At 55.3% G+C, this 26,258-nt stretch overlaps 2 protein-coding genes across 2 annotated transcripts; both read right to left on the bottom strand.

Moving 5' to 3' along the window:
• Window positions 1-9,478: 9,478 nt before the first annotated feature.
• On the bottom strand, window positions 9,479-12,236 carry APOE (apolipoprotein E). Its single transcript, XM_082367070.1, has 4 exons — window positions 12,167-12,236; window positions 11,299-11,364; window positions 10,628-10,817; window positions 9,479-10,333 (listed from the first exon to the last, which is right to left on the bottom strand). The coding sequence occupies exons 2-4, from the start codon at window positions 11,339-11,341 to the stop codon at window positions 9,616-9,618; spliced, it is 951 nt and encodes a 316-aa protein (XP_082223196.1). The 5' UTR covers window positions 11,342-11,364; window positions 12,167-12,236; the 3' UTR covers window positions 9,479-9,615.
• TOMM40 (translocase of outer mitochondrial membrane 40) lies at window positions 11,298-25,996 on the bottom strand. The gene is made up of 11 exons (XM_082367069.1): window positions 25,886-25,996; window positions 25,511-25,790; window positions 24,713-24,780; window positions 24,149-24,241; window positions 23,173-23,274; window positions 22,446-22,551; window positions 16,936-17,058; window positions 16,709-16,785; window positions 16,485-16,587; window positions 12,167-14,850; window positions 11,298-11,364 (listed from the first exon to the last, which is right to left on the bottom strand). Exons 1-10 carry the CDS (start codon window positions 25,973-25,975, stop codon window positions 14,711-14,713), a joined length of 1,182 nt encoding a protein of 393 aa, XP_082223195.1. The 5' UTR covers window positions 25,976-25,996; the 3' UTR covers window positions 11,298-11,364; window positions 12,167-14,710.
• Between the last annotated feature and the right edge of the window lie 262 nt (window positions 25,997-26,258).

Raw genomic sequence — 26,258 nt, 5'->3', positions numbered from 1 at the left:
CTGAAGGTCGTTCAGGGTGGACCTCAGAGGCAGCTCAAAAACAACAGCAGTTGGGAGGTGGGGGCAGAGAGGTCACAAGGAGGGACTGGTGGTTGGAGCGGTGGGCCCTGAGACCCCAGCATGTGTGTCTGGGGACAGGTGGCATCTCTGAGCCTGCACCTCTGTGTCCACAAGATCATCAGTCCCACCACCAGACTCCCGAATCACTCTCTCCACGCCAGGGTCCCTGCCTCAGTCTGGACCCCATCCCCTCTCCCCTGAATCCCTGCAGCCACCTCCCTTCCAGCATCCCTCACCACTCACCTCCCTGGCTGCTCTGGGTTGTGACAGGGAAGTCAGGGGGTGGAAGAGAGGTTGCTATGTCCCCTCCTTTATCTCTTCTTTCTGCCTTTGTCTGGAAGATCTCCATTCATTTTTTTAAAATTGAGATATTCAAAAAAGAAAACAAAAAACAACAACAAAAAATTGAGATGTTCACATACCATAATTGTTACCCTTTGAAGGTGTACAATTCAATGACTGTTGGTATATTTGCAAAGTTTGCAACCATCACCACTATCTAATTCCAGAACATTTCATCACCCGGAAAGGAAACCCCACACCCTTTAACCCTCACTCCCATCCCCTTCTCCCCAAGGCAGGGCAACCACTAATCTGCTTTCTGTCTCTATAGATTACCCAATTCTGGACATTACATATGAATAGAATCATATAACATGTGGTCTTGGGGCTTCCCTGGTGGTGCAGTGGTTAAGAATCCACCTGCCAATGCAGGGGACACGGGTTCGAGCCCTGGCCCGGGAAGATCCCACATGCCGTGGAGCAACTAAGCCCGTGCGCCACAACTACTGAGCCTGCGCTCTTAGAGCCCGTGCTCCACAACAAGAGAAGCCACTGCAATGAGAAGCCCGCGCACCGCAATGAAGAGTAGCCCCCGCTCGACACAACCAGAGAAAGCCCGCGCACAACAACAAAGACCCAATGCAGCCAAAAATAAAAATTAAAAATAAATAAAAATTTTAAAAAAAAGTGGTCTTTTGTGACTGGCTTCTTTCACTTAGCATTAAGTTTTCATGGTTCATCCGTGTTGTAGCATGTGTCAGTGCTCTGATCCCCCTTTTTGTTTTTTCTCTCTTTTTTGTTTTTTGGCCTCGCCACAGGGCTTACGGGATTTTAGTTCCCAGACCAGGGATCAAACCTGGGCCCTTGGCAGTGAGAGCTCGGAGTCCTAACCACTGGACCACCAGGGAATTCCCAGTGCTTTGTTCCTTTTTATGGCTGAATAATATTCCACTGTATACACTGTATCTGTACCTATACAGATATACAGTGGATATACATACACTGTATGGATTTATTTATTCATTCATCAGTTGATGGGTATTTTTTGGCTATTTTCCACTTTTTGGCTATTATGAATAATAGTGCTGTGAAGAGTTGTGTACAAGTTTTTGTTGTGAACGTGTTTGCAGTTCTTTTGGATAGAGACCTAGGAATGCAATTGCTGGGTCATGTGGTAACTCTGTTTAACTTTTTTTCTCTTCCAATTTTATTGAGTTAAAATTGATATACAGCACTGTATAAGTTTTAGGTGTACAGCATAAGGATTTGACTTACATACATCATGAAATGATTATCACAAGTTTATTAAACATCCATCATTTCATATAGATACAAAATTAAAGAAATACAAAAAAAATTTTTGTGATGAGAACCCTTAGGATTTACTCTCATAATAACTTTCATATAACACACAGCAGTTTTTTTTTTAATTTTAAAAACTCCCCAGGTGGGGGCTTCCCTGGTGGCGCAGTGGTTGAGAGTCTGCCTGCCAATGCAGGGGACACGGGTTCGAGCCTTGGTCTGGGAGGATCCCACATGCCGCGGAGCAGCTGGGCCCGTGAGCCACAACTACTGAGCCTGCGCGTCTGGAGCCTGTGCTCCGCAACAAGAGAGGCCGCGATAATGAGAGGCCCGCGCACCGCGATGAAGAGTGGCCCCCACTTGCCACAACTAGAGAAAGCCCTCGCACAGAAACGAAGACCCAACACAGCCATAAATAAAAAAAAAAAAAAAGAAAAAAAAACTCCCAAGGTGATTCTTTTTTTAAAAATATTAATTAATTAATTAATTAATTTTTGGCTGCGTTGGGTCTCGGTTGCTGCACGCAGGCTTTCTCTAGTTGTGGCGAGCGGGGGCTACTCTTCATCGTGGTGTGTGGGCTTCTCACTGCAGTGGCTTCTCTTGTTGTAGAGCACGGGCTCTAGAGCGCAGGCTCAGTAGTTATGGCGCATGGGCCTGGTTGCTCCGCGGCATGTGGGATCTTCCCGGACCAGGGATCGAACCCATGTGCCCTGCATTGGCAGGCGGAATCTTAACCACTGCGCCACCAGGCAAGTCCCTCTTTTTTTTTTAATTGAAGTATACTTGATATACAATATCCATTTAACTTTTTGAGGAACCGCTAAACTGTTTTTCAAAGTGGCTCCATTTGTCTATTTTCATACTCAGTTTAAAAAAAAATTTTTTTTTAAATTGAAGTATAGTTGATTTACAATGTTTTGTTAGTTTCAGGTATACAGCAAAGTGATTCAGTTATGTACTTGGTTTTTAATTCATGTGTTTGTGTGATAAACATTCGTGCGGAAAAAGAGCAATATTGTTTATTACACTCTTCCCCCAATTCTCTTGGATGAATTCTGAATTGTCTTTCAGGTTTCAAGTGCAATGTCTCCTCCTCCAAGTCTCCTCCTCCATGATGCCTTAGGCTGAGCCAGGTGCCCGCTGGGGTCCCCACCCCTGCCCTGCCCTCTGTGTGGTATGGCCATGGGTGGGAGCTGTCTATACGTGCTGCCTTCACCCTCAGGGGTGAACATTTCTATATACCTGTCTGGAACTCTCCAGGGGTGATCTTTCTTGGTGTGACCGGGGCTATTTGCTCTCTGGTGGCTTGAAGCTATGTTTGTAAACCTGAGAAGAACAAATATATGGGCTCTAAAATATAAAGTGTGAAAGGAAAATTGCAAAATCAGAAGGGATGAATTCATGAATGGTTAAGAATGGTAATCAAGGGACTTCCCTGGCAGTCCAGTGATTAAGACTCTGTGCTCCCACTGCAGGGGGCACAGGTTTGATCCTTAGTCAGGGAACTAAAATCCTGCATGCCTCAGCATGACGAAAAAAAAAAAAAAGGTAATCAAGCCCCTATATGTCAGCTGTTTCATGGAATGGAAATGTTCACTCATTGATTCAGGAAGGATCGATTGAGCTCCCACTGTATGCTTGGCACTGTCCTGGGTGCTTGGGGAGCACTGCAGGGACCAAGACAGCCTCTGGGAACTTCCTAACAGTGGGAAACAGACAGTAAACAAGTAAGTGAATAGACATATGATATATCGGGGGTAATTAATGCTGAACATAAAGGCGATAAGGAACTAGGAGAAAGATAGAAGATGGATATGGGGGGAGCATAATTGGGGGGTGGGGTAAGTAACACTGCAATGAACATGTTCCTCCATCTTTCTGTATATTTCTCTGGCCCCTGCACCTTGTAGATTCAGGACCGCTGGGACACAGGGCACACAAATACTTAACGTCAACAGAAACTGCCAGGTTGCATCTATAACAGTGACCCAGTGCCCACTCCTGCGGGATGTGTGCAGCTCCCCAGGTGTCCACATCCTCAGACACATCTGGTGTTCTCTGCTCCTCTGCTTCCACCATGTGACTGGGAGCTGCCTGGCGTCTTTTGGTTGTTTTCATCTCATTGCTCCTGAGTTTGAGCTTCTCTTCAAAAGTGGAGTGCATACTCCAAGAGCTGTCCGTCCATCTTCTCTGTCCTTGTGTGTCTTTTGAGTCTTTAACCTGAGCGATTTTTTGGGATTTAGGAAAATGCTTGGGAAAGTGAAAAATGCTTCCAAAGTGAAAAAAAAAAAAAATTGACCAAGTTAAAAGTTAGTAATTTTGAACTTTTTTTTTTGGCTGCACCGCTTGATATGCGGGATCTTACAGTCCCCGACCAGGGATCGAACCTGCGCCCCCTGAGGTGGAAGGTCCAGCCTTAACCACTGAACCTTCAGGGAAGTCCAAAAGTTAGTATTTTTTTAATGAAATTGCTACAGAACATACCCACATACTAACTAGCCAACAGCAGTGTGACTCCTCATAGGAATTATATATAATAAGGGACATGGGTGCATTTTAATATGCTGGATGTAATGCCAGTGAGGCCTGGGGCCGGGTGTGTGTGCACAGCTGTAGCCCATATGATGGGCAGGGTGATTCGGCAGGGGAGGAAATCAGTCAGGATGTGGCCCCAGGATCCCCACCTGGGTTCAAATCCCGTCTCTAATCACTTTGGGCTTTGTGATGTCTCACAAGTGACTTTAGTCTTCTGTGCCTCAGTTTCTTCCTCTGTAAAATAGGAACAGTGACAGTATCTGTCTCAGTGGGGTTTTGTGGAAACGCCATATTTAGTTTAGGTTTTGTTTTGTTTTGTTTTGTTTCTGATTAGCATACTTGTTCCACCTAATTTTTTTAAAATTAATTAATTAATTAATTAATTTTTTTGCTGTGTTGGGTCTTCGTTGCTGCACGCAGGCTTTCTCTAGTTGCGGTGAGCGGGGGCTACTCTTCGTTGCAGTGCATGGGCTTCTCATTGCTGTGGCTTCTCTTGTTGTGGAGCACGGGTTCTAGGTGCGTGGGCTTCAGTAGTTGTGGCACACGTGCTTAGTTGCTCCGCGGCATGTGGGATCTTCCCGGACCAGGGATCGAACCTGTGTCCCCTGCACTGGCAGGAGGATTCTTAACCACTGCGCCACCAGGGAAGCCCCAAGACCACATGTTATATGATTCCATTCATATGTAATGTCCAGAATTGGGAAATCTATAGAGACAGAAAGCAGATTAGTGGTTGCCCTGCCTTGGGGAGAAGGGGATGGGAGTGAAGGTTAAAGGGTGTGGGGTTTCCTCTTGGGGTGATGAAATGTTCTGGAATTAGATAGTGGTGATGGTTGCAAACTTTGCAAATATACCAACAATCATTGAATTGTACACCTTCAAAGGGTGACAATTATGGTATGTGAATCTCAATTTGTTGTTGTTGTTTTTTGTTTTCTTTTTTGAATATCTCAATTTCGTTGCGTTAAATATCTCAGCGCAACTCGCTGCGTTGTCTTCACGACATGACTCAACCACGTTACTCGTCTGATGATGGAAAGGAATCTGATGAGGCCTGGGGCCGCCTGGGCTGGGGCTGGGAGTGCCCAGAAGAGGGGCAAGTGCAAAAATTTCCAAAATGGAAGCCCTTTAGGATGAGATTCCAGGGATGGGAAAGGAGATCCTTGAATGTGTTTCTGGGGGTCATGGTGTTAGAATGTGGCGGGGGGTACTAGAACCGCCAGATCAGGCTCAAGATGCTGAGAATTGCCTTGCTCTCAGCACTGGACTGGTCCCCCGCCCTTTCAAGGCTGTAAAAGCAAGACAGCCAATCCCGGAGGAGCAAGACTGAAGACGTCATCGGTTGCTAGGGCTCCCCTGGGCAGATTGCCACCCACTGGACTAGCCTTTAGAGAACGCTGAGACCCACCTGGGAGGGTAGAGATGGGGGCAATTGGGGGATGATATGGGAACCAGGGCACAGAAGGGGCCCCAGAGTTCTCAAGGGTCCTCTAAGCCTGTGCCCCAGGCCCATGATAGCTTCACTCTTCCAAACCGCAAACTCTTAGTGTCCCATCCCACTTTCACCTCCCAAAACCGCAAAGAGAGCCACCATCAGGACCAGGAGGGACAGAATGAGCCTTGTGGTGGGGTGGGGCCAGAGAGGCACTCCGAATGTTCCTTCCTGGGCACTGAGGCCGGCTTGGGTGGCCTGGCCCGGGACCTTTTTGAGGCAGGGCGGGGGGGTGGGTGGGTAGGGGGGGTGGTCAAGTTAATCTCCCTCACCCTAAGCCTCACCTGGCCACCTGCCTCCCTGTGCCCACCCACCTCTCCTCCTTCACCCCTCCCTCGTGGTGGTGGGGACCAGGTGGGGCACAGGGCTGACGCCTTAGGCCCAAAGCGTCTTGCTCTTCAGCACCTGCACCTCCAACTTTCCCTGACTGTTGGGGACCTCAAGCTGCCAGAGTCCCTTCCCCACTCAGGGGACAGCCTTCCCCCTCTCCCTGTGACCCTCTTCCCTTATGGGTCTTGCCTGCTTCATACCTTTCTCCCAGCCTCAGGGGGTGTCTCTCGGTAACTCTCAATGACTCACTAACTCAATCCACACTGTGTCCCCAGGCCACCTCTACTGTCCCCTCCCCCTTCTTAGCAGGCCTCTTCAGCTCAGAGGAATCTGGGGTCACACAATCTGCCTCCTGACTCCTGCCCACCCCATGCCACCTCCAACGTCACTCTCAGACTAGCTCTTCTATTCCTCCACCTTTCTGCCTCTGGGAGACTCCCAAACCTCCCTGGATGCTCTCTGGGGTCTTAATTTCACAGCCCCCCAATCTCCCTTTTGGACAGAAGTCTTTTTTTAAAAAATTTAATTAATTTATTTATTTTTGGCTGCCTTGGGTCTTCGTTGCTGCGCGCAGGCTTTCTCTAGTTGCAGCTAGTGGGGTCTACTCTTTGTTGTGGTGCGCGGGCTTCTCACTGCAGTGGTTTCTCTTGTTGTGCAGCATGGCTCTAGGCGCGTGGACTTCAGTAGTTGTGGTGTGCGGGCTCAGTAGATGTGGCTCGTGGGCTCAGTAGTTGTGGCTCGCGGGCCTAGAGCGCAGGCTCGGTAGCTGTGTCTCACGGGCTTAGTTGCTCTGCAGCATGTGGGATCTTCCCGGACCAGGGCTCGAACCCATGGCCCCTGCACTGGCAGGCGGATTCTTAACCACTGAGCCACGAGGGAAGCCTGAGAGGTCTTTTCAACCTGTCAAAAGTGCAAAACCTCAGCTGCCAGGCTCCCGATGTGTGCCCCTCCAACCGCTCCACCAGAAACTCCCTTCTCTCTGCTTCCCCACTGTCCAAGCCTCCAGGGCCCCTGTAAACGCTCCGTCTGCTCTTGTGCACCCTCTCTGGCCACTCCGCACACCAAGCACTACCGCCGTTTCCTTCCACCACATCAATCCCTCAGGGCTGCCGTCCCCCTTCCTCCCAGCTGCCTTTTTTTTTTGGCTGCATCGGGTCTTTGTTGCTGCACACAGGCTTTCTCTAGCTGTGGCGAGCGGGGGCTACTCTTTTTTGCGGTGCGCGGGCTTCTCATTGCAGTGGCTTCTCTTGTTGTGGCGTGCGGGCTTCAGTAGCTGTGGCACACAGGCTCAGTAGTTGTGGCTCACGGGCTTAGTTGCTCGGCAGCATGTGGGATCTTCCTGGACCAGGGCTCGAACCCGTGTTCCCTGCATTGGCAGGCGGATTACTTAACCACTGCGCCACCAGGGAAGTCCCATCCCAGCTGCCTTTGACTGCTAATGAACCCTAGCTGCTGGGGGAGGGTGGCCCTGGCCCCAGACTCCAGGTTGGCTGGCCTCGTGTCCCCACACCCACGTATCAGCCTTGGGGTGAGGGGGATGGTTGTGAAAGGGAAGCACAGACACCACCCTGGCGGGATTGCAACAGCCCTCCGGCCAGCTCCATGCTGCCAATCCCTGTTGGCCCCTCAGCAGCCTTCCCAGACATCTGCTTCCTCTGTGAGCCCCCAGTGCTCCCCACACATCCCCCAAATGTCCCCTCTCCTCCTCACCCCACCCCACGAAAACAGAACGCCAACTTCAGTTTGCCAGTCTCATCCTCATGTCAGCTATAGGAGTTTCTGTTTACAGATGGGGCAACTGAGAGGTAGCCAAGAACATTCAACGGCTCAGTGAGAGGCTCTAAGGGTCCTCCCCTTCTTTGTCCGTCATCTTCTCCCTCCCCTTCCTGGACTTCAGGCTGTCTCTCTGGATCCCTGCTGGGGTCAGCCTCCACCCCACAGCACCCCGTTCCAGCCTCCTTTCACAAAACTAACCGGGGTGGGGGGCTGCTGCAGTGAGGCGGGACACCCTCTCTGCTTAGCTGGCTTCATACCGAATTCAAGATTCAGATCCTCAAGTGGGCGATATGGCTGACGCCCCCGCCTTCACTGACATCTGGGAAACAGGTTCAGGGGACTTGGCCCCAGGCCCTGGGCACACAGTGAGTCAGCAGAAACTTGGGTGGGACTAGGCCCCCTGCCTCTGAGCCCACAGATAACCTCCCCTCCTTACTCGGCCCTAAGAGTGAATATCTGGTGGCGGGGAGGAGCCTGATTCCACAAGGGCAAGCGAGGCAGCTTGGGCGAAGCTCGGAGTGCAGTTTGTTGGAGCCAAAGCAGGCAGAGAGGTCGGCCTGGGAGATACAAGTCCTGGCCCGTCCCTGTGATGGGAACCTTGTTCTGCTCCTCGGAGAACTGAGGACGTGAGAGGGGAGAGCGCCCGGCATCTCCAGGCTCCAGCCACGCTTCTCTGTGTGTCAATTTCCAACCGGATTGTCCAGCCCTAAACGCCAAGGGGCCTGCTGCAGACCCTCGTAGAGTGTGCCTCTCTCGGCAGCCTGAACCCGGCACCCAGTAGGCTTGTCAGGGTAGACCAGAGGCTAACCAACCAGCCGGAGGAGAGAAGGAACAAGAATGAGGGGAGGAAGACAGAGGGTCCACATGCAACAAAATGGTGGCGAGGACAAACCCGGATGAAGAAGGGAAGAAAGAAATAAGCAGGGCCAGGGGCAAGAGAAACTGGAGGAGGGAGAGATTAAAGATAGAGGTGGAGGAAAAGAGGAAGCCAGAAAAACGAAGCCTCTCGGGGACAGCAGGACGGAGACAAAGCCCAGGAGAGGGAAGAAAGCCGAATTAGATTAGACAGGAGGGAGAATGAGAGTGGAAAAAAAAAAGTGAATATGGCGCACAATTAATGACAGCGATCTTAGGTCTTTTGAGTCACAAGGCTATGAAGCAGGTATTGTGAAGCTGGGCCACTGGAGGCTCAGAGAGGTTGCTTTTTTATTTTTAAAATATTAATTAATTTATTTTATTTTTGGCGGGTCTTCGTTGCCGCACGTGGGAGACCCCACTGTGGAGTGCGGGGCTCAGTTGCCCCGCGGGCATGTGGGATCTTTGTTCCCCGACCAGGGATCGAACCCGCATCCCCTTAACCACCGGACCGCCAGGGAAATCCCTCAGAGACGTTGCTTTTTTGCCCACAGTAGTCAGGGGCAACGGTAGAGTTTAACCCACCGGTGGATTGGTTCCAGAACCACGTCTCAGAGACAGAAGGGTAAGAGAGGCAGGGAAGGGAGTGAGCAGTTGTGAGCAGAGATGGAAGAAAAAGGGAGACTCAGAAAGGGGCAGAAGGAAGCAAAGACAGACTTTGAAGAGACAAAGAAACAGACACACACAGGCAGAGGGGGCAGGACGGAGCGCTGCGTGGCCGGCGTGGGGAAGGAACGAGAAACTGAGGCTTGAGCTGTGAGAAATCACACACGGACGCCCGGCAGCTGCCGTGAAGCTTGATGAACCTTTATTAAGCTAGGGCCCACCAGGAGGACAGCTGGGGCAGGGACAGGGCCTCCTGTAGGCTGGGGGGACGTGGGGCCGGCGCAGGAGTGGGGCCTCCCAGGGGGATGCGCGGGCACTCAGTGATTCTCGCTGGGCGCAGAGGTGGAGCTGGTGGCCATAGCCAACTGCACCTTCTCCACCAGCCCAGCCCACTGGCGCTGCATGTCTTCCACCAGGGGCTCGAACCAGCTCTTGAGGCGGGCCTGGAAGGCCTCCGCCTGCAGGCGTATCTGGCTGCCCTGCTCCTCCACCTTGGCGCGCACCTCCTCCAGCTGCTCGCGCATCTCCTCCAGGTGGTCCCGGGCCTGGGTGCCCATCTCCTCCACCCGCCCGCGCAGTTTCTGGTGCCAGGCCTCGGCGCGCTCCCTCAGCGTCTGGCTGGCCAGGGTTCCCACGGTGGCGGCCCGCGCTCGGCCCTGCTCCATCAGGGGCCCGAGGCGCTCGCGGATGGCGCTCACGCTGCGCTCTGAGCCCTCGAGCGCCCCTGCGCGGTACACGGCCAGGCGCTTCTGCAGGTCCTCGGCGTCGCGGAGCAGCCGTTTGCGCAGCTTGCGCAGGTGGGAGGCCAGGCGGCCACGCAGCTCGTCAGTGGTCTGGCCCATCACGGCCTGCACCTCGCTGCGGTACTGCGCCAGGCGGCTGCGCACGTCCTCCATGTCAGAGGCCAGCCGGGCCTGCGCCGCCTGCAGCTCCTTGGACACACGGGCCTGCGTCTCCTGGGCGATGGGGCCCAGCTGCTCCTCCAGCTCCTCCCTATAGGCCTTCACCTCCTTCATGGTCTCATCCATCAGCACGCTGCGGGGCGAGAAGGAGGGAGCATGGGCGTGAAGAGAGAGAAATAGGGATCCTGAGCTAGAGTGATGGAGCGAGAGATGGAGAGGAACATGCCAGAGACAGGAAGGGTCGAAAAACAGAATCACAGAGAGGTAAAGCCAGGAGCTAGAAAGGGAAAGAAAGCAAGAAGTGAAGAGAGATCCAGACCCCCAAGAGTTGGTGATGGGGACAGAAGGAAACCCAGACCACTGGAGGCTGAGGGTCCAGAGCGCACTGCCCACCAGGAGGGCCAGGGGCCGGGGCCGGGGCACTCACGTCAGTTCCTGAATGACCTGGGTGCTGAGCAGTTCCTCCTGCACCTGGTCAGACAATGTCTGCACCCAGCGCAGGTAATCCCAGAAGCGGCCCAACGCCTGCTCCCAGGGCTGGCTGCCCTGCCACCCGGGCCACTCGCGCCCCAGCTGCACCTCGGGCTCCGGCTCTGGCTCCACTTCTGCCTGGCTTCCTGCGCGGAGCAAGTTCACAGCAGTCAGCGTCCTCCTCTGTCCCCTCCAGGCACACAGTACCTGGTACAGAGTAGGTGCTCCACAAAGGCTGGCTTCATCAGAGCACTGGGGGGCAGGGAGGGGGTGGAGGGACGCCCAGCTTGTTTTAATCACTTGGCAAGCACTGATTGTGTGTTCCATGCACCGCCATGCTGGGGTGATGGAGAATAAAACTAATCACAGCTGACGCTTAACTACTGCTCACTACCTGCCTGACAGCAATGGATTAGAAACTGTTACAACTCTCATTTTTAAGGATGGGGAAACTGAGGCTCAGAGCGAATAAAACAGCTGCTCAGAACGAATGAATGTCAGAGAGACCTCAGACCTGGGGAGATAGACCAGCAAAAGAGGGGACCCAGGGACGGGAAGAGGGCAAGGGGTACAGCTGAGGATGGGAGGGGGAGGGGCAAGGAACCTAAGCAAACCCCGCCCCCATACCTGCCAGGAGCGTGATCACCAAGGCGACCCACAGAACCTTCATTTTCTGGCTTGCGATTGGCCAACCTGGGGGAGGGAGACATGGTCACTCAACAGCAGTGGGGATTTCTCCCACTCAGAGCCCCGCCCCATCAGGTCTCGGCCTTCAAAGCCTTGCACCCCATATCTGCATCAGCCTAATCCAATCACAAATAGTTACCAAGCGGCCCGGCCCCTTCATTGTCTATTTAATTCCCTCATTGTCTTCTCCTATCTCCCCATCCTCAGGTCGGTCTCCGCCAAAAATTCTATCCCTCTCTCCCCAGGGTTCAGATTCCACTCACCCCACCCTCCCCTCCACCCCGGAGTTCCCTGTGAGCCCCAACTGGACTTTCTAAGTTCCAACCTCGCAGTCCTCATTGTACCTTCACATTCTAAGCTCCAACTTCACATCTAAACGGTATCTTCCACATATTCGCTAATTTAACCCTCATTTAAAAGTCCTTCAACCGACGCTCTAGCTACCCTGCCACCACCCCTGGTCGCCGCCACCCCTCCGCCTCCCATTAACGGAGATCTTAGGATGATGGGGGCACCCAGTAGGTGCTCAATAAACGACAGTGACAATTGGCAGGCTCTTGCTATGGCTCGTCTGGTTTTCCTACAGGTCCAGCTGCTCCCCTGACCCCACCTTCCAGCCCAGACGGGATGTCCCTGCTGCCCACCCTTCCTCTAGGTCCAGTCCCCTGCCTCTGGCCTCATCCCCTGCTCCTGCTTCTGTCCTGGCCCAGGCGTAGGACCGCCACCTCCTCCTCCCCGCCCTGCACCCCCAGCCCGTCCCCCACAGAAGCCCTGAGCTGGACTTTGTGTCCCCAACTCTGCTTCTCACCCGCTCCTGGGGAACGGGGTCCTTCGCTTCCTCCGGGGCTGAGTAGGAGTCAGGGATCCCAGGTTCGTCCAGTTATAGGGCTCTCCCTGCTCCGCCCACTCCTCCAGATCTGGGGCAAGCTGGGCCAGCCCCTGTCAGGTCACGAGGTGGGCTGTCCTCCCCCTTCCCACACAGCAGGGAGGCGGAGGGAGGTGGGGCTTGGAGGCTAGCAGCTCCCACTCCCAGCCTCCGTGAAAGGAGATGACATCTCACCCAGTAACTCAGGCGCCTGCCTCCATTCTGGTGGGTGGGTGAGTTGGGGGCGGGGTGCTGGGCATGGAAGGGGAAGGAGCAGGCAGCTGCCCAGAAAGCCCATTCCCTGTCCCTCTCTTTTCCAGCGGATGGGTGAATAGAATTTGAGGAAAGGGCTGGGGGCCCAAAATCCTGGGTCAGAGGAAGGAGCGGGGCTGAGGTCTGGGATTTCTGGGTTGGGGGAGAACGGAGCTGGAGGCCCAGACAGAAATGGGATGAGAGTTCTGGGGACGGTGTAAGGCATCTGCTAAAAGCCCAGGGTTTGAGAGTGAAACCTGGGTTTTAACCCTAGCTCCCTCTTGGGCTATGACCTTGGGCACAGGTGAATGCCTCTCTGCGTCCCCTTCCCCATTTGTGACTTGAAAATCCAGTATTTCTCCCCAACACAAGCATCGTGGATTCCAGGAATCGCCTGCATGTTGTACCTTCCGCAGGGCTTGAAGCATTCGTGTTGCCTGGTTAGGACTGTGGACTCCGGAACCAAACTGTCCGGGTCTGAATCCAGGCTCTGCCGGTTGCCATCTGTGTGACCTTGAGCAAATGACCTAGCCTCTCTGAACATCCAGTTTCTTGGTCCACAAAACCAGGAAAACAGTTGCACCTAACACCATCGTTCGGCGAAGCAACAGGCTACTATATGTAGGAAGTACTGAGAGCAGTTCCTGGCAAACAGCAGGCCCTGAGTTGGAGTTAACTTCTGTGATGGGCTACAGTGGGCGCTTACTGTCTCCTCCCTCCTTAGCACCTCTGTTACATGAAGCCCAGCTGTTACACAGATGGGAAGCAGAATTGAGACGAGATTCAGAATTGAGGTGGATGGACGAACCGGAGGAGCTGGATTCACTCCTGGTCCTTTGAGGGGGTGGGAACATTGGACGCCATGGGGTCAGGGGAGGCTGGATGCCTGGTTCCAGGGAGGCCCAGTGCCAGCCAGGCCCGGGCCTGTTTGCTTTGGCCTCAGCAGGCACTGGCAGGGAGCGGGTGGGGTGGTCTCTGAGCCATGACGGGTCATCACTGGTCAGGTCAGCGGCCTCCCTCCCCACTGTGTGTGAGACGGGGTTTCAGCTCCTCTGTCTGGCGAGGGGTCAGGGGTGTCGGTCTGCCTGAGCCCTAGGTGGGCAGGACACCACCTCCCCTGCTTCAGATGCCTGAGACACAGGTGACACCCCTGTGTCACCGATAGCCCACACCCCGCTATCACTGGCCCTGAATCAGACTCCAGCCGCCTCACCGCCCCCAACCAAGGGCCTGGAGCTGGAGTGACCGATTCTGAACTCTCCATCCAGGTGCTTGAATGCTTCCTGAAGCTTCTTGGAAGCTCTGACCTTCCTATCAGAAAGTCCTCACACCTTCGTCCCCTGCCCCTTTTGGAACCTGGAAAGACCCCGAGTCCCAGCTCGCTGCCCCCACCCCTGCACCCAGAGACAGCCTCACCCGTTGCTTCAGTTCATAGGGACAAAGTCCTCTGCAGCCATGCTGGCCAGGCCAAGCTGAGTGACCACAAGGCCACGCCCTCCTGGGGAGGGAAGGCCTGTGATGTCCCTGTAGGGAAGGTCACAGGGAGGCTGTGTGATCCCTGGCCAGGCCCCTCCCCTCTCTGGTCTGGGCTCTGGCCAGGGACTCGGCTTGATTCCCTTGCCCCCTGCGAGTCACTGTGGGAGGTCAGACCAAATGGAACAGGCCAAATGGACCACAGACACGTGCAGGAAAACGGACGCCTCCCATTTCTTTTTTTTCCATGTATATTTTTTGTAGGTTTTTTTTTTTTTTTTTGTAAAATGTCCCAGTTCTTCCATAACTTATAAACATGATTTATACCGAAGGGTGGATGGGAAAGCGGGCAGGGGTGGAGTGACTGGGGACGGGGAAGCTCCTCTTCTTGCTGCCCCCTCGGGGCTGGGCCCAGGGCCCTCTGGGGCACCGGGACACCCCAACACCTCCCTGAGGTTGTCTGGCCGCCTCTGCCCCTGGTGCTCAGAATCCCGTGCGCCCCTAGATTCCAGAATCCCTTCCTGGACCCCAGGCCCACCGGGCACGCCGCCCCTGGTACTCCGAATCCTGACGCGCCTGTGGTTCCAGGATCCCCCCCGCCAGCTGCTGGGGTGATGGGTCCCCTCCTTTCCGCTGCCCCCCTGACCCCCGAGGAAGAGGGAAGGGAGGGGGAGGGGGGCTCAGGTCTCCCCTCCGTGGCAGGGGGAGGGGGAGGTGGGATCTGAAGGAGAAAGGGCGTGGAAGGCAGGGGCCAGAAGGGGCTCAGCCAATGGTGAGGCCAAAGCCGCACTGGAACTTGTTCTTTCGGTGATTCAGGAAGGCCCCGAGGGCCAGCGTCAGGGGCAGGGGTGGGAGCTTCTTCTCCAGCGTGGCGCCCACGATCCAGTTGCTATCCACGGAACCTTTGGGTGAACAACCGTGCTGAAAGCCTCGTGCTGGCTTCTCGCCCCATCCCCGTGAGCTGCCCTCCGGCCCACCTCAGATGCCACCGGCCAGACCACTGACCGTGCTGTTCCCGCCACCCGAAACCTCTTCACGCCCTCCAAGTACTTCAGCTCTGAGCTCGGTGACCCCTCCCCTCCGGGAAGCCCTCCGCCACTCCATGGACCCCCTCATCCCAGTCCTGTCCACACCAGGTCGCCGCTCTCTGGGGATGCGTCTGTCCCTCCCACTGTGAGCCCCGGAGGGTGGGGGGTGGAGGCGGGAGAAGGGGCCTGGTCACTGCTGTGTCCCCAGCGTCCTCGGCACAAGGCCGGGCACAGAGCAGGTGCTGAGCATCTGCTGAATGAAAGACTGAAATCTCTAACTCTACTCAATACTCTGTAATGGCCTATATGGGAAAAAAATCTAAAGAAAAAAAAGTGGAGATATGTATACATATGGCTGATTGACTTTGCTGTACAGCAGAAACACAACATTGCAAATCAACTATACTCCAATAAAAGTTTTTTTAAAAAAAGTAAGAAAGGGTTTCCCTGGTGGCGCAGTGGTTGAGAATCCGCCTGCCAATGCAGGGGACATGGGTTCAAGCCCTGGTTTGGGAAGATCCCACATACCGCGGAGCAACTAGGCCCGTGAGCCACAACTACTGAGTCTGCACGTCTGGAGCCTGTGCTCCGCAACAAAAGAGGCCACGATAGTGAGAGGCCCGCGCACCGCGATGAAGAGTGGCCCCCACTTGCCGCAACTAGAGAAAGCCCTCGCACAGAAACGAAGACTCAACACAACCAAAAATAAATAAATAAATAAGCCTACACCTTAAAAAAAAAACAAAAAAACCCCACAAAGTATGTATATTTAAAAAAAAAAAAAAAGAAAGAAAGAAAGACTGAAATCTCCTCCAGGGCCTGTGCCCCAGGACCTGACAGGTGTGCAAGTACCTGGTGCGGTGCCCACATGGTGGAGCCTGAGAACTCACTGAACAGGAGCAGAGAAGCTGAAGCGCTGCAGCCCAAACCCAGCCTCTGACCCCGCTGCCTGCAGAGCAAGGGCTCGAGAGGTGGGCGGGGAAGGCAGGCTTCAGAAGCAAAAAAAAAAAAAAAAAACAATAAAACCCCCCAAGCCCAGTCCCTGGCCCTCCTGGCTGCCTTCGGAAGCCCCCCTGACCCAGGCCCACTGAAGCGGCCTTTCCAGGGCGGTCTCCACACACCCCAAACCTGAGAGCCACTGAGGCCCAAGAAGAAACTTAAGACTAGAGTCGGTCGGCCTCGGGGAAGGTTCCGGATCTGGCTGTGACTGGGCAGCCTCCCTAACATGAGACTGTGGGGTTGGCCAGCTGTGCTCCAAGTTGCCTTCCACTCATGAAGAAAAGAAAAGCAAGGGTCGTGTGCGCAGACTGGGAGAGGGCCACTGGCGGGGTGGGGCGGGGGGTGGCAGGTGCAAAGCTCAGGGCCCAGGCGCCCATCCACCCTCTCAACTAGCGTTCCTGGGCAATCTGGGGGCCCGGCACGCTGCCCTCTACCATCTCCCCTGGCCGGTATACCCACTCAGAGTCACCTCTTGCCTGTTTCCCACGCAGGGAAATGGAGGCCTGTACCTTTGAAGAGGAGGTTGGCCTTGGGCAGATCCAGCTGGTACCCGAAGGAGACACTTGTGTCCTGCATCCTTGTGCTGGCCTCGAACTCCACACCCACCTGCAGCTGGAGGGGCCAGGGCGACACACGCGGGTCAGCCTCCCAGGCTCAACTCTCAGGCATGCCAGCCCCGGGCACCCCACACCCAGCACGTGTGCCTGCACGGCCAGTCCCTGGACCAGCTCACCTGGTCACTGGCTTTGTGGTAGTATGTTGCATGCATGCCCGCCTGACCCAACGTGACTGTCGCCAACCAGTTGTTCACTGTAAGAGAGCAGGGTGGGGCGGGGCAGGTTACCAAGGGGGCTCGGCATCTGGGAACCCAGGTTTTCCCCCATTTCCCTCAGAGCCAGGAGTCCAGGGCCCCAGGCTCCTCCTCCCTCAGACCCAGGAGTGCAGGGTCCCCAGGCTCACATGTGTATTTCCCAGCTAGTGACATAACAGTGCCCTCCTCCCCAGGCCGCCGGTGGTAGACCAGCTCTCCGCCCAGGGCCAGACACGGCGTGACGCTCTGGAGGTAGTGGGCCACGAGGATTCCTGCAGGTGAGATGGGAAGGTATTACTTCTGGGCTCGGTGGTTAGTTTCCGCCCAGCTGGACTCCCGCTCCCTCGGGCCTCCCACTCGGGCTCTTTTTTAAAATTAATTAATTAATGAACTAATTTATTTATTTTTGGCTGCATTGGGTCTTTGTTGCTGCACGCGGGCTTTCTCTAGTTGCAGCAAGCGGGGGCTACTCTTCGTTGCAGTGCATGGGTTTCCATGCACGGGCTCTAGAGCCCAGGCTCAGTAGTTGTGGCTCACGTGCTCTAGAGCCCAGGCTCAGTAGTTGTGGCGCACGGGCTTAGTTGCTCCGCAGCATGTGGGATCTTCCCGGACCAGGGATCGAACCCGTGTCCCCTGCATTGGCAGGCGGATTCTTAACCACTGTGCCAGCGGGGAAGCCCCAACTTGGGCTCCTCGCTCAAGCAGTTCGCAGGGCTCTGAGGTCAGCCTCCCAGGCCCCCTGGGACCTCATCTACTCTGCACTGATTTGTCTCCGTTTACAGAGGAAGCCACAGAGGCTGAGGGGGTAAGTCACTTCCGCGTGGTCACAAGATGCATCAGGGGCAGAATCCAGGCGTCCCCAGGCCCTGAGCCCAGGCTCTGAGACACTATGCCGCCATGAGCAATAGGAGGATAGGGCTGGTAAGAGCACACCTCGGGGGGCCAGACAGCCTGAGTTCAAATCCCAGCCTTACCACTTGCTGGTAGAGTAACCGTGGGCCACTGGCCTCGCTTTGCTGTGAACGGGACACCCCGTGAGGCTGTGAGGAGGAGTAGAGGGCTGGACGCAGGTGCGGTGCACGGGGCGTGCCTGGCACACAGCCAGCGCCCGGCAATCAGGAGGACGGGCCCTGCTACCTCTGCCCCTCGGCAGGAGGGATGGCTCTGACTGAGGCCGCCTGAGTGTTTGCTAACCCATGACTCCACCACTGGGCTGAATTCCTTGAGCCCAAGGACTCATTCGTGTCTGTCTTTGAAAGCCCAGGAGAGGAGACGCCACAGATGTGATCTCTGTGGAGAGGAAAAGCCAGGGAGGAAGACAGAGTGAGTGGGGGATGCAGAGGGAGTGGTGACAGAGAAAAAGAAAACAAGAGACACCTCTGTAGAGACAGGGAAACAATCAGAAACAGACAGATGGGGCCTTCCCTGGTGGTCCAGTGCTTAAGAATCCGCCTTCCAATGCAGAGGACGCCAGTTCGATCCTTGGTCAGGGAACTAACATCCCACATGCTGCGGGGCAACTAAGCCCGTGCACTCTGGAGCCCGCGCGCCATAAGCCGCAACTAGAGAGAAGCCTGCGTGCCGCAACGAAAGATCCCGTGCACCGCCACTAAGACCCAAAGCAGCCAAATAAATAAATAAATACTAAAAAAAAAAAAGAAAGAAAGAAAAGAGAAGAAATGGAGAGGAGTGGAGGAACTGAAAATTCCCAACCTGACAAGACAGAGCAGGTGAGGACAGGCGACATGAGCTTAGAGATGGACCCCCGCCAGAACGAGGGAGACCAGAGCAGAAGGGGAGGTAGGGACAGGGAAAGCCCGGAGCCGGGGGTGGGAGTGGGACGAAGCCTCGGTGACAGGAGCACGAGGTGTGAACCGGAGACGTGAAGACGCTTCCCAGACAAAGAGCAGAGGCACAGACTGGGGACCGGTTTGAGGGAGCAGGGCAGGACGGGACGACAGGACCGGGCTGCTCATATCTTCAGGCACACCTGGGTGAGGGTTGCCACCAGGGGGGCTGAGCGAGGCCGAGGGCTGCTGGCCAGGGCTCTGGAGGTGCCTTGGGGGAGGCTGTGGTCAGGGTGGGCTGGAGCTGGCTTCTCCCCATGAGTAGATGACACAGATCCACCTCCTGGCCCCTACCCCTCGAGCCGGCTGTTAAGCCATTACCAGCACACCTCTGGCCAGGAGCAGCCACTCCTTCATTAGAAGGGGAACCTCAGGCCCACAGAGGGAAAAGTGACCATCCAGAGGTCACACAGGGACTTCAACTCAAGAGTCTCTGGCTGTGATTGGAACTGAGGGCCTCGAGGCCCCGGAACTTCTCTCCCACGCCCCATCTCCCGAGCCTGCCTCGCCCTCTGCTCCCCAGGCCCCGCCCTTCTCCCTGGTCTCTTGCCCCAGTCTCACCCTCTCCAAGCAACTTCGCATGCAGCAGACAGAGGGATCTTGTTAAAGCACACACCTGACCCTGCTCCCCCCCCTTCCCCGCTCCAGAACCCGCTATGGCTCCCCAGTGCCAAGGAGACCCCGGCTCCTCAGGGCACAGGTGCAAGGCCCCATGTGGCTCGTCCCCAGCTTCGAAACAGGCTTCCTTCGAGAGCTTCACAACTCACTGCCCAGCGCTTATTTCCACACAGGCCTATTTCTTGAACATCCCAGCCCTTCCTGCATCTCTCTCCTTAAGCTGCTCTGTTTTTTCCTCCCACTTGTGTCCACACCCAGCTCCCCCGGGAGCTCCCCAAGGCAGGGGCTTTGTGAAAGCCAGTGGCTCTCAACCAGGGGCCATTCTGCAATGTCTGGAGTGGCCATGAAGAACCTGTTGAGTTCAAAACCCCACGAGAAGGAAAGAAAGTGAATCAGAGGTCTGTGAGCAAAGAAGAGGCCTTGGGCAAGGGGCAGAACGCAGACCTGGGAAAGGAGCATGGTTTCCCGAAACCTGCAGGGCTGGGGCCACATCTGGATCCCTGGGGAAAGTCACCTCAGGCAGGAAGGGCAGGCACCCAGGGCAGCTGCTTGTGGGGGGGGGAGGCAAGCACCGAAGGGAAGGTGGTTCTTGGCCCCGGCCCAAAAGAACGGCTTCCTCCCCACACCGCGCTCCTTGGGGCTTTTTCCATGCAGAGCCCTTTTCTGGGAGCGGTGCCCTCCTCTTCACCTGCCTTGGTCTAGACACTGCCCCTGTCACTCCAGGAGAGATGGGACCTCTGTTACAAGCTCTCACTGCAACCTGGACCTTCCCAGTGTAGGATTTCCCCCAACAGTAATGCAGTCACTGTGTGATTATTTGTTTAGAGGCAAACACGTCTCCCCTACTGGCCTAAGAGCCCTGTGAGGGCAGGGAAGGGGTGTGTGTGTGTGTGTGTGTGTGTGTGTGTGTGTGTGTGTGTGTCCCCCGAGACGAGGCCACAGGAGGGGACCACGTAAGACCAGTGGCTCCTCAGTGAGGCCTAGGCCGTGATTCAAACTCCAGCTCCTCTGCTTCCTAGCTGTGATCCTGGGGGACTGATTCCGCCCTAGGCCTTGCTTTCCTCATCTGTGAGAACCCTGATCCCCCTGCCCATGTGGGGCGGCATGGAGACCCAACCCAGAGCGAACCCTAACTAGGCGTGTCTGGCCCCAGACTTGGGGCTGACAGCTTCTCCCACTGACTCCTTCAGCAAGGTGAGCTCCCTGCAATTGTGCCCATGAGACGGATGAGGAAACTGAGGCTCAGAGGGGGTGGAGCGCCCAGCTGTCAGTGGTCGGTTACTCATGTGCTCAGCACTGACCTGGGACCAGAAGTTTTGATCAGTCCCTGAAGGGAGGAAGGGACACCTGTAGGAACTAAGAGACGAGAGTGTCACTGGTGGCCTTGGGCTCCAGGGAGGAGGGACCTAGAGGCCAGTGTTGAGGAACACAAAAGGCCGATGCCGGTGAGTGTTTGAGGGGGCAGGGGGCCCTGTGCCCTAGCGAGGAGCATGGACTCTGGAGGCAGCCTCGCTGTGTCTCCTTGGGAAGGTACTTGCCCTCTCTGGGCCTCAATCAGACAGGGATGACGGCAGCACTACCCCACAAGGCTGTTGAGAGGATTCCACGAACCCTTTGCTCACTGCTCCATCCCTAGTGCCTCGAGGGACTGAATGAAGGACCGGGTACACACAGTATGCTTAGGACCTGACAAAAGGCAGGAGGTGAAAAACGAGACCTGCTGTGACCACCGCTCACTCCTTTGCTCAGTATTTTCTGAGCGCCTACTCTGTTCCCAGCACGGTTCCAGGTGCTGGGCATACAGGTATCCTGGCTTCCCACCTTCACATGCCTTTGCTCAGTGCTCACGGCCCAAGAGCCTGCTCTTCCTGACAGAGCCAACAGCAGACACAAGAATCCGGAATCACCACCTCCACCCTTTTAGTTGTTCAAGACAAAAAAGGCTGACCTCTCATCTCTGACCTCCCTCTTATCTCCCACACCCAGCCCAGCAGCAAATCCCATCGCTCCACCTTCAAAGTACATCCAGATCCCCGACTACTTCTCACCCCCTCTGCTGCCACCAGGCTGGAACCCCTCGTAGTCTGTTCTCCACATGTCAGCACAAGTGGTCCTGTTAGAAGCTAAGTCAGATCCTATCCCTCTCCAGTGGCCCCAGACTCAATCTGAGTGAAGGCCAAAGTTCTACAAAGCCTTAAGTGATTTGGCCCTGTTATCCTCTGACTTCTTCTACCATTTGCCCTCCTTCCTCATTCATTATAGCCCCAATCCTCCTTGATGTTCCAGTGAAGGGTCCTACCTCAGGGCCTTTGCACTTGCTGTTCCTTCCGGCTGAAAAGCTCTTTTCCCATATATTTGCTTGGCACCTTCCCTCACATCCTTCAGTCTTCATTTTCAGTTATCACCTATGTAACGAGGCCTTCTCTCAAGATGCCGCCCACCCCTCCCGAGGCCGTAATTTTCCCACACAGCTCCATCACCCATCTGCTTTACTTAGGTCACTAGAATGGAAGCTCCCAGAGGACAGACCTAATTTTCCTTTGTTCACCACCGTATCCTCTGGACGCGAAGACATAGAGTACGTGATAGATAAAACTCACTAAACGAATATAGAGAAATCAAAAGCAGACACTCAGAAACAAAAATAAAAAAGGGGGAAGCAAACTGAAGAGATCAGAAGTACAGACATTAGTCAGCTGGTCCCTGCCCCCAGCCAACCTAAACAGGAATGTTCCTCCTCCACCTCCATCTCAGACTTACTTGCCTCCCCTCAGCTGCACACGGACTCTGCCTGCCTTGGGATCTGCTCTGTGCCCCCGAGCAACCCCAGAGCCCCATGAGTAGTAAGAAAAACAGCTCATTTCCTCGGGACCCATCACATGCCTGACCCCATTCGAAGCTCTCCACACATGACCCACTCCGCAACCCTGTGAGGCAACCCAATTTTACAGATGAGGAAACTGAAGCCCACGAGGGTGATGGAAGCTCCCACAATCGCAGTTAAGCCAGTGGCAGAGCTGGGGCTTGAACCTGCTTTCTCCCCCACAATGCTACGGGCTTGATGCTCTGTGTTCTGAAGTCACACCTGCCCGTGACCGTTTCTTGGATGGTGGAAGAGGGCCAGCGAAAGAAATGGATTTGCTGGCAAAGCTGGGGCTGGGGTCTGACCCCCCTCCAAGCCCCGTGCCTCTTACCTGAACCCACCAGGACGTCTGGGTTCCCCAGGGTGACGGCCGCGGTGAAGTCGGAACCCCGGTACTCCCCGTCCACCTGCCAGTTCACGAACTTTGACTGCTGGGTCTGTGGGGGGAGGGGCAAGCGTGAGGGTGAAACCGAGGAGGACCCCACGGGGCCCTCCCAGGTACAAAAAGCCTTTTAGTCCCCATACCCAACCCCCCTTTCTTGTTTGTAGGGAAAAGGCTTCAGCCTCCTAGACCTTCCCCTAGGGCAAATCCAAAGCTTTTCTAATCAGGGAAGTGAGGGAAAGCAGAAACAAAGGAAAAGCAGTCAAATAATAGTCAAACAATAGTGCCATGATAAGGAGGAATCCTAGCTCTTTCTCAAGGATATAAAAGGCCCCCCACCCAGGTGGAGGATGGTAACTTCAGGCTGAGCAAAAGATTCCTGGCACTCCACCCTGTCACCTCACCATCTACCAACTGGAACAAAGTCACACGTCCTGCAGCCCTCCCCCCAAATTTGTCTTTAGAAACTCTTCCGTGAAAACTATGGGGGAGTTTGGGTCTTCAGAGCACAAGCCACCTGTATCCCTTGCTTGGTCCTTACAATAAACCTTTCTCTGCTCCAAACTCTGATGCTTTGGTCTGTTTGGCCTCACTGTGCGTTGGGTTCTTGGATTCAATGCCAAGGGCAGCCTGGTGCTCAGTGGCTGGGGGAGCAGCCGACTCGACCCCCACTCACCTGGATGGCCATCTTGGACCTGAGGCCAGGGCCCAGCTGGTGAATGACCTGAGCATTGAGGCTGCCACTATTGTCCATGTCACCCACCAGCACGGGAAAGGCCTGTGGGGCAGAGGGCAGGGTTAGAGGTTAGAGGTCTAGCATCATAGAAGTATATGTGTGATGGGCCTCGGTGAGAAGCCTAGGATTAGAAAGCCTCAGAATGAGGTTCTCTCCTCCAGGAAGCCCTCCAAGACCACCTTGGCTGAGTTAGGCTCCCCTCTGGGCTCACACAACCTTTGGGTTCCCCCATTTCGGTCCTACTCTCCCTGGACTGTTACTCTCTGGGGACAGGCTGTTCCCTTTCTCCAGCAGGCTGTGAGCGCCATGGCTGTTTCAGTCACTGCTATGTCCCCAGCACCACCCAGCACAGGGCTGGGCACAGAATGGGGGTTACAATGAAGGTTTGTTGAATAAATGAATTTATTGCATGGAAATCATTAACATAATCAAAGCCCTAATTTAGTCCCGCAACTCTGTGTCCTGCCCAAGCCTCCTTTCGGGTCTCCAGTTTTGCCTTCACTCCCCTAACCTAGCCTTGGCAGACAGCCTGAGAAATGCTATCTATCTCCAGAGCATTCATCTGACCACGTCTTTCCCTCACTTAAATCTTTCTGTGGCTCTCCTGCGCCCCCTAGCGAAAGTTCAAATGCCTAGCTTGGCCTTCAAAGCCCTGCAAGATCTACAGCTCAGCCCTGCCCACTCTGGGTCATCACTGTCTGGTGACCTTGGTGTACCCAGACTCAACCAGCACAGGGCTGGGCAGAGACGTGGGCGTCAGGATGAAGGAATGACCCAGGTTCCGATGCACCTTGGAGACACAGTCTCCACCTCCCAACACTCTCAGCAGTCCTGGCCTCCTACTGACAAGGCCTTCTTTGCCTGACTGGTTACATTGTTAGAAGATACAGTAAACGAATGGCAAAAGGAATCTCACCTCTGTTGGACTCAGCTGCTTTGTCCCCACGTACGTGACCCCGAAGTGGTAGTTGGACTCCCCGATTGTGCTGAGGGCTACTGTGTGGTTCACCTGGGAGAAGAGGGAGGGCTGTGGTGACGAGTCTGTGGGCCACCCCCTAAGGAACCCAGCCGAGCCCACTCCCAGGGCAGCTCCTATCCTACCTGGGATGGGAGATACTTGCCCATCTGGCTTCCCCATCAGGGCATCTCTAGGCTGGGCAGGGGATAAAGACTGGGAGGTGTGGCCTGACTGGATTAGAGACTCAGAGAAGGGATGTGCTGGGGCTGGGGCTGGGGCTACACACCTGGTACTTCATTCCTGCCTGGATGCTGGCTGAGGGGGGATGGTGTATCTCTGGATTCTGGGTCCCTAAACCCTACCACTGGCCGCCATTGTGTGATCAGCCCGGCACTGTGTCTCTGAGTCTTTCCAAGTACCAAGGAGCCCAGACCTTTAGGGAGGAGTAAAAGGGTTGTACGTGCAGATGCAGGGGGATGGCTGGGATGACCTCTGGAGGATAATGGGACCAGGAAGGCTCACCTGGAAATGATTACTCAACCCTTTGTTGACTGTGAGCTTGACACCTTCCATCTGAATAGGAAACAGCTCTAAATGAGAGAGAAGTGCTGTCACACTCCAACACGCACGCACGCACACGCACGCACACACACACACACACACATCCATTTCTCATCCCTTCCTTCCTTAACGTCCCGGCTCTCCCTTCTCCAGGGATCCCAACCAGTAAATAGCCTAGTGGATGGGCCCAGGACCAAGGCCTTTGCCTGCATCCAAATTCCAGGGCCACCACCTACTACCTGTGTGACCTTAGGCAAGTCACCTTATCTATGTCAAACTTATCATCTGTAAGTTGAAGATGCTCACCACGTAGAAATATTGCAAGGATTTAATGAGTTAACACATACTGAATGCCAGGACGGTCCTCAATAAGCTGCTGACACCACTTTTGCTATCACAATTACTCCAAGCCAGGATCCAGAAGCTTTGGGTTCCACCTCCACTGGCCCTTTGCTGACACTGTGACCTTGGGCCTCAGTTTCCCTCCCAATCACAAGAGGCTGGCTTGGCTGATTCCTGGGGCTCCTGAGGTCCCTAAGGCTTTCTCTACTGCTCTGGCATTCTATCCTGAGGTTCCACCGTTTGATCCCATCGTTCTAAGCCCCAAGTTCAATGTGCCACCATTCGATCCCAACGTCAACTCCTAACGCTCTGTTAAATGATTCCAACGGTCCGTGCCAATTCCCAAGGTCCTCAGTGTGCTCCTCCTTCCCCCGATATCCGGGCCATCACAAGCCCGCCGGGCCCCTAGCCCCTCACCCTTGCACTTCCGGTGGCACTCCTCGAACGTGCCCGGGTTGGGCAGGCAGCCGCAGGCCCTATCATCCCCGGTCCCTCCAGCGCTGGCGGCCGCAGTCCCCGGGGTCCGTTCGGAACCTCGACCGGCGCCAGCTCCAGCACCCAGGCCGCCCCCGATCGGCGGCAGCGTGAAGCCCGGAGGAGAAGGCGGAGGCGGTGGCAGTCCCACGAGGGGAGGCGCAGGAGGCGGCGGCGGCCCTGCGGGCGGAGAGCTAGCGGCCAACACGTTCCCCATGGTCGCCTGCAAAGGGAAAGGTCAGAGGGCAGAGGTCAAGGCCCGCAGGCTCCAGGCCCAGTCGCCAGCGAACACCCCTCTGCTCGGAGCCCCGTTTTCACGCGCGGCAGCGCCTCCTCCCGGTGTGCTCCGCTCCCACCCCGTGCGCCACGCGCAACCGAACCCGCTGCCGCCGCCGCCGCCACCACCATCGCCCCGCCCCACCTAGCCCATTGGTTTACCGGGCCCTGGGGTCCGCCCACCAGCTTCAGGGTCTGGCCTTACTATTGGAGTCATGGATGAAAGTCCCACCCACCTCTTTGGAACGTCCTTTTCTGTTGGTTCCCACTCGCAGACAGGTCAAAGCATACCTCCCCGCCCTTCCCATTGGCTTGGGGAGCCCACACCGATTGGCTCTAGATGCCGCGGGTTCCGGTGCTCGCCCGCCATTGGTCTGTGCTTCGCACTTCGCAACGCCCATTGGCGTATCGCCTC

Source organism: Balaenoptera borealis, assembly GCF_965194805.1.
Source record: "Balaenoptera borealis genome assembly, chromosome: 19".
Taxonomy (NCBI): Eukaryota; Metazoa; Chordata; class Mammalia; order Artiodactyla; family Balaenopteridae; genus Balaenoptera; species Balaenoptera borealis.
The sequence above is the reverse complement of the archived record's forward strand: the minus strand, read 5'-3'. Positions and strand labels throughout refer to the sequence as shown.

Bases quoted from the DNA above. Each gene is read 5' to 3' on its own strand.
- APOE (XM_082367070.1), bottom strand. From the start codon at position 11,341: ATGAAGGTTCTGTGGGTCGCCTTGGTGATCACGCTCCTGGCAG. The intron at 10,818-11,298 runs GTATGGGGGCGG...TGCTCCGCGCAG, and splicing joins GGTGATCACGCTCCTGGCAG to GAAGCCAGGCAGAAGTGGAG. The intron at 10,334-10,627 runs GTGAGTGCCCCG...CTCGCCCCGCAG, and splicing joins CAGGTCATTCAGGAACTGAC to CGTGCTGATGGATGAGACCA.
- TOMM40 (XM_082367069.1), bottom strand. From the start codon at position 25,975: ATGGTGGTGGCGGCGGCGGCGGCAGCGGGTTCGGTTGCGCGTGGCGCA. The intron at 24,242-24,712 runs GTGAGCCTTCCT...CTCTTCTCCCAG, and splicing joins GGTTGAGTAATCATTTCCAG to GTGAACCACACAGTAGCCCT. The intron at 17,059-22,445 runs GTAAGAGGCACG...TCTCACCTGCAG, and splicing joins AGACGTCCTGGTGGGTTCAG to GAATCCTCGTGGCCCACTAC.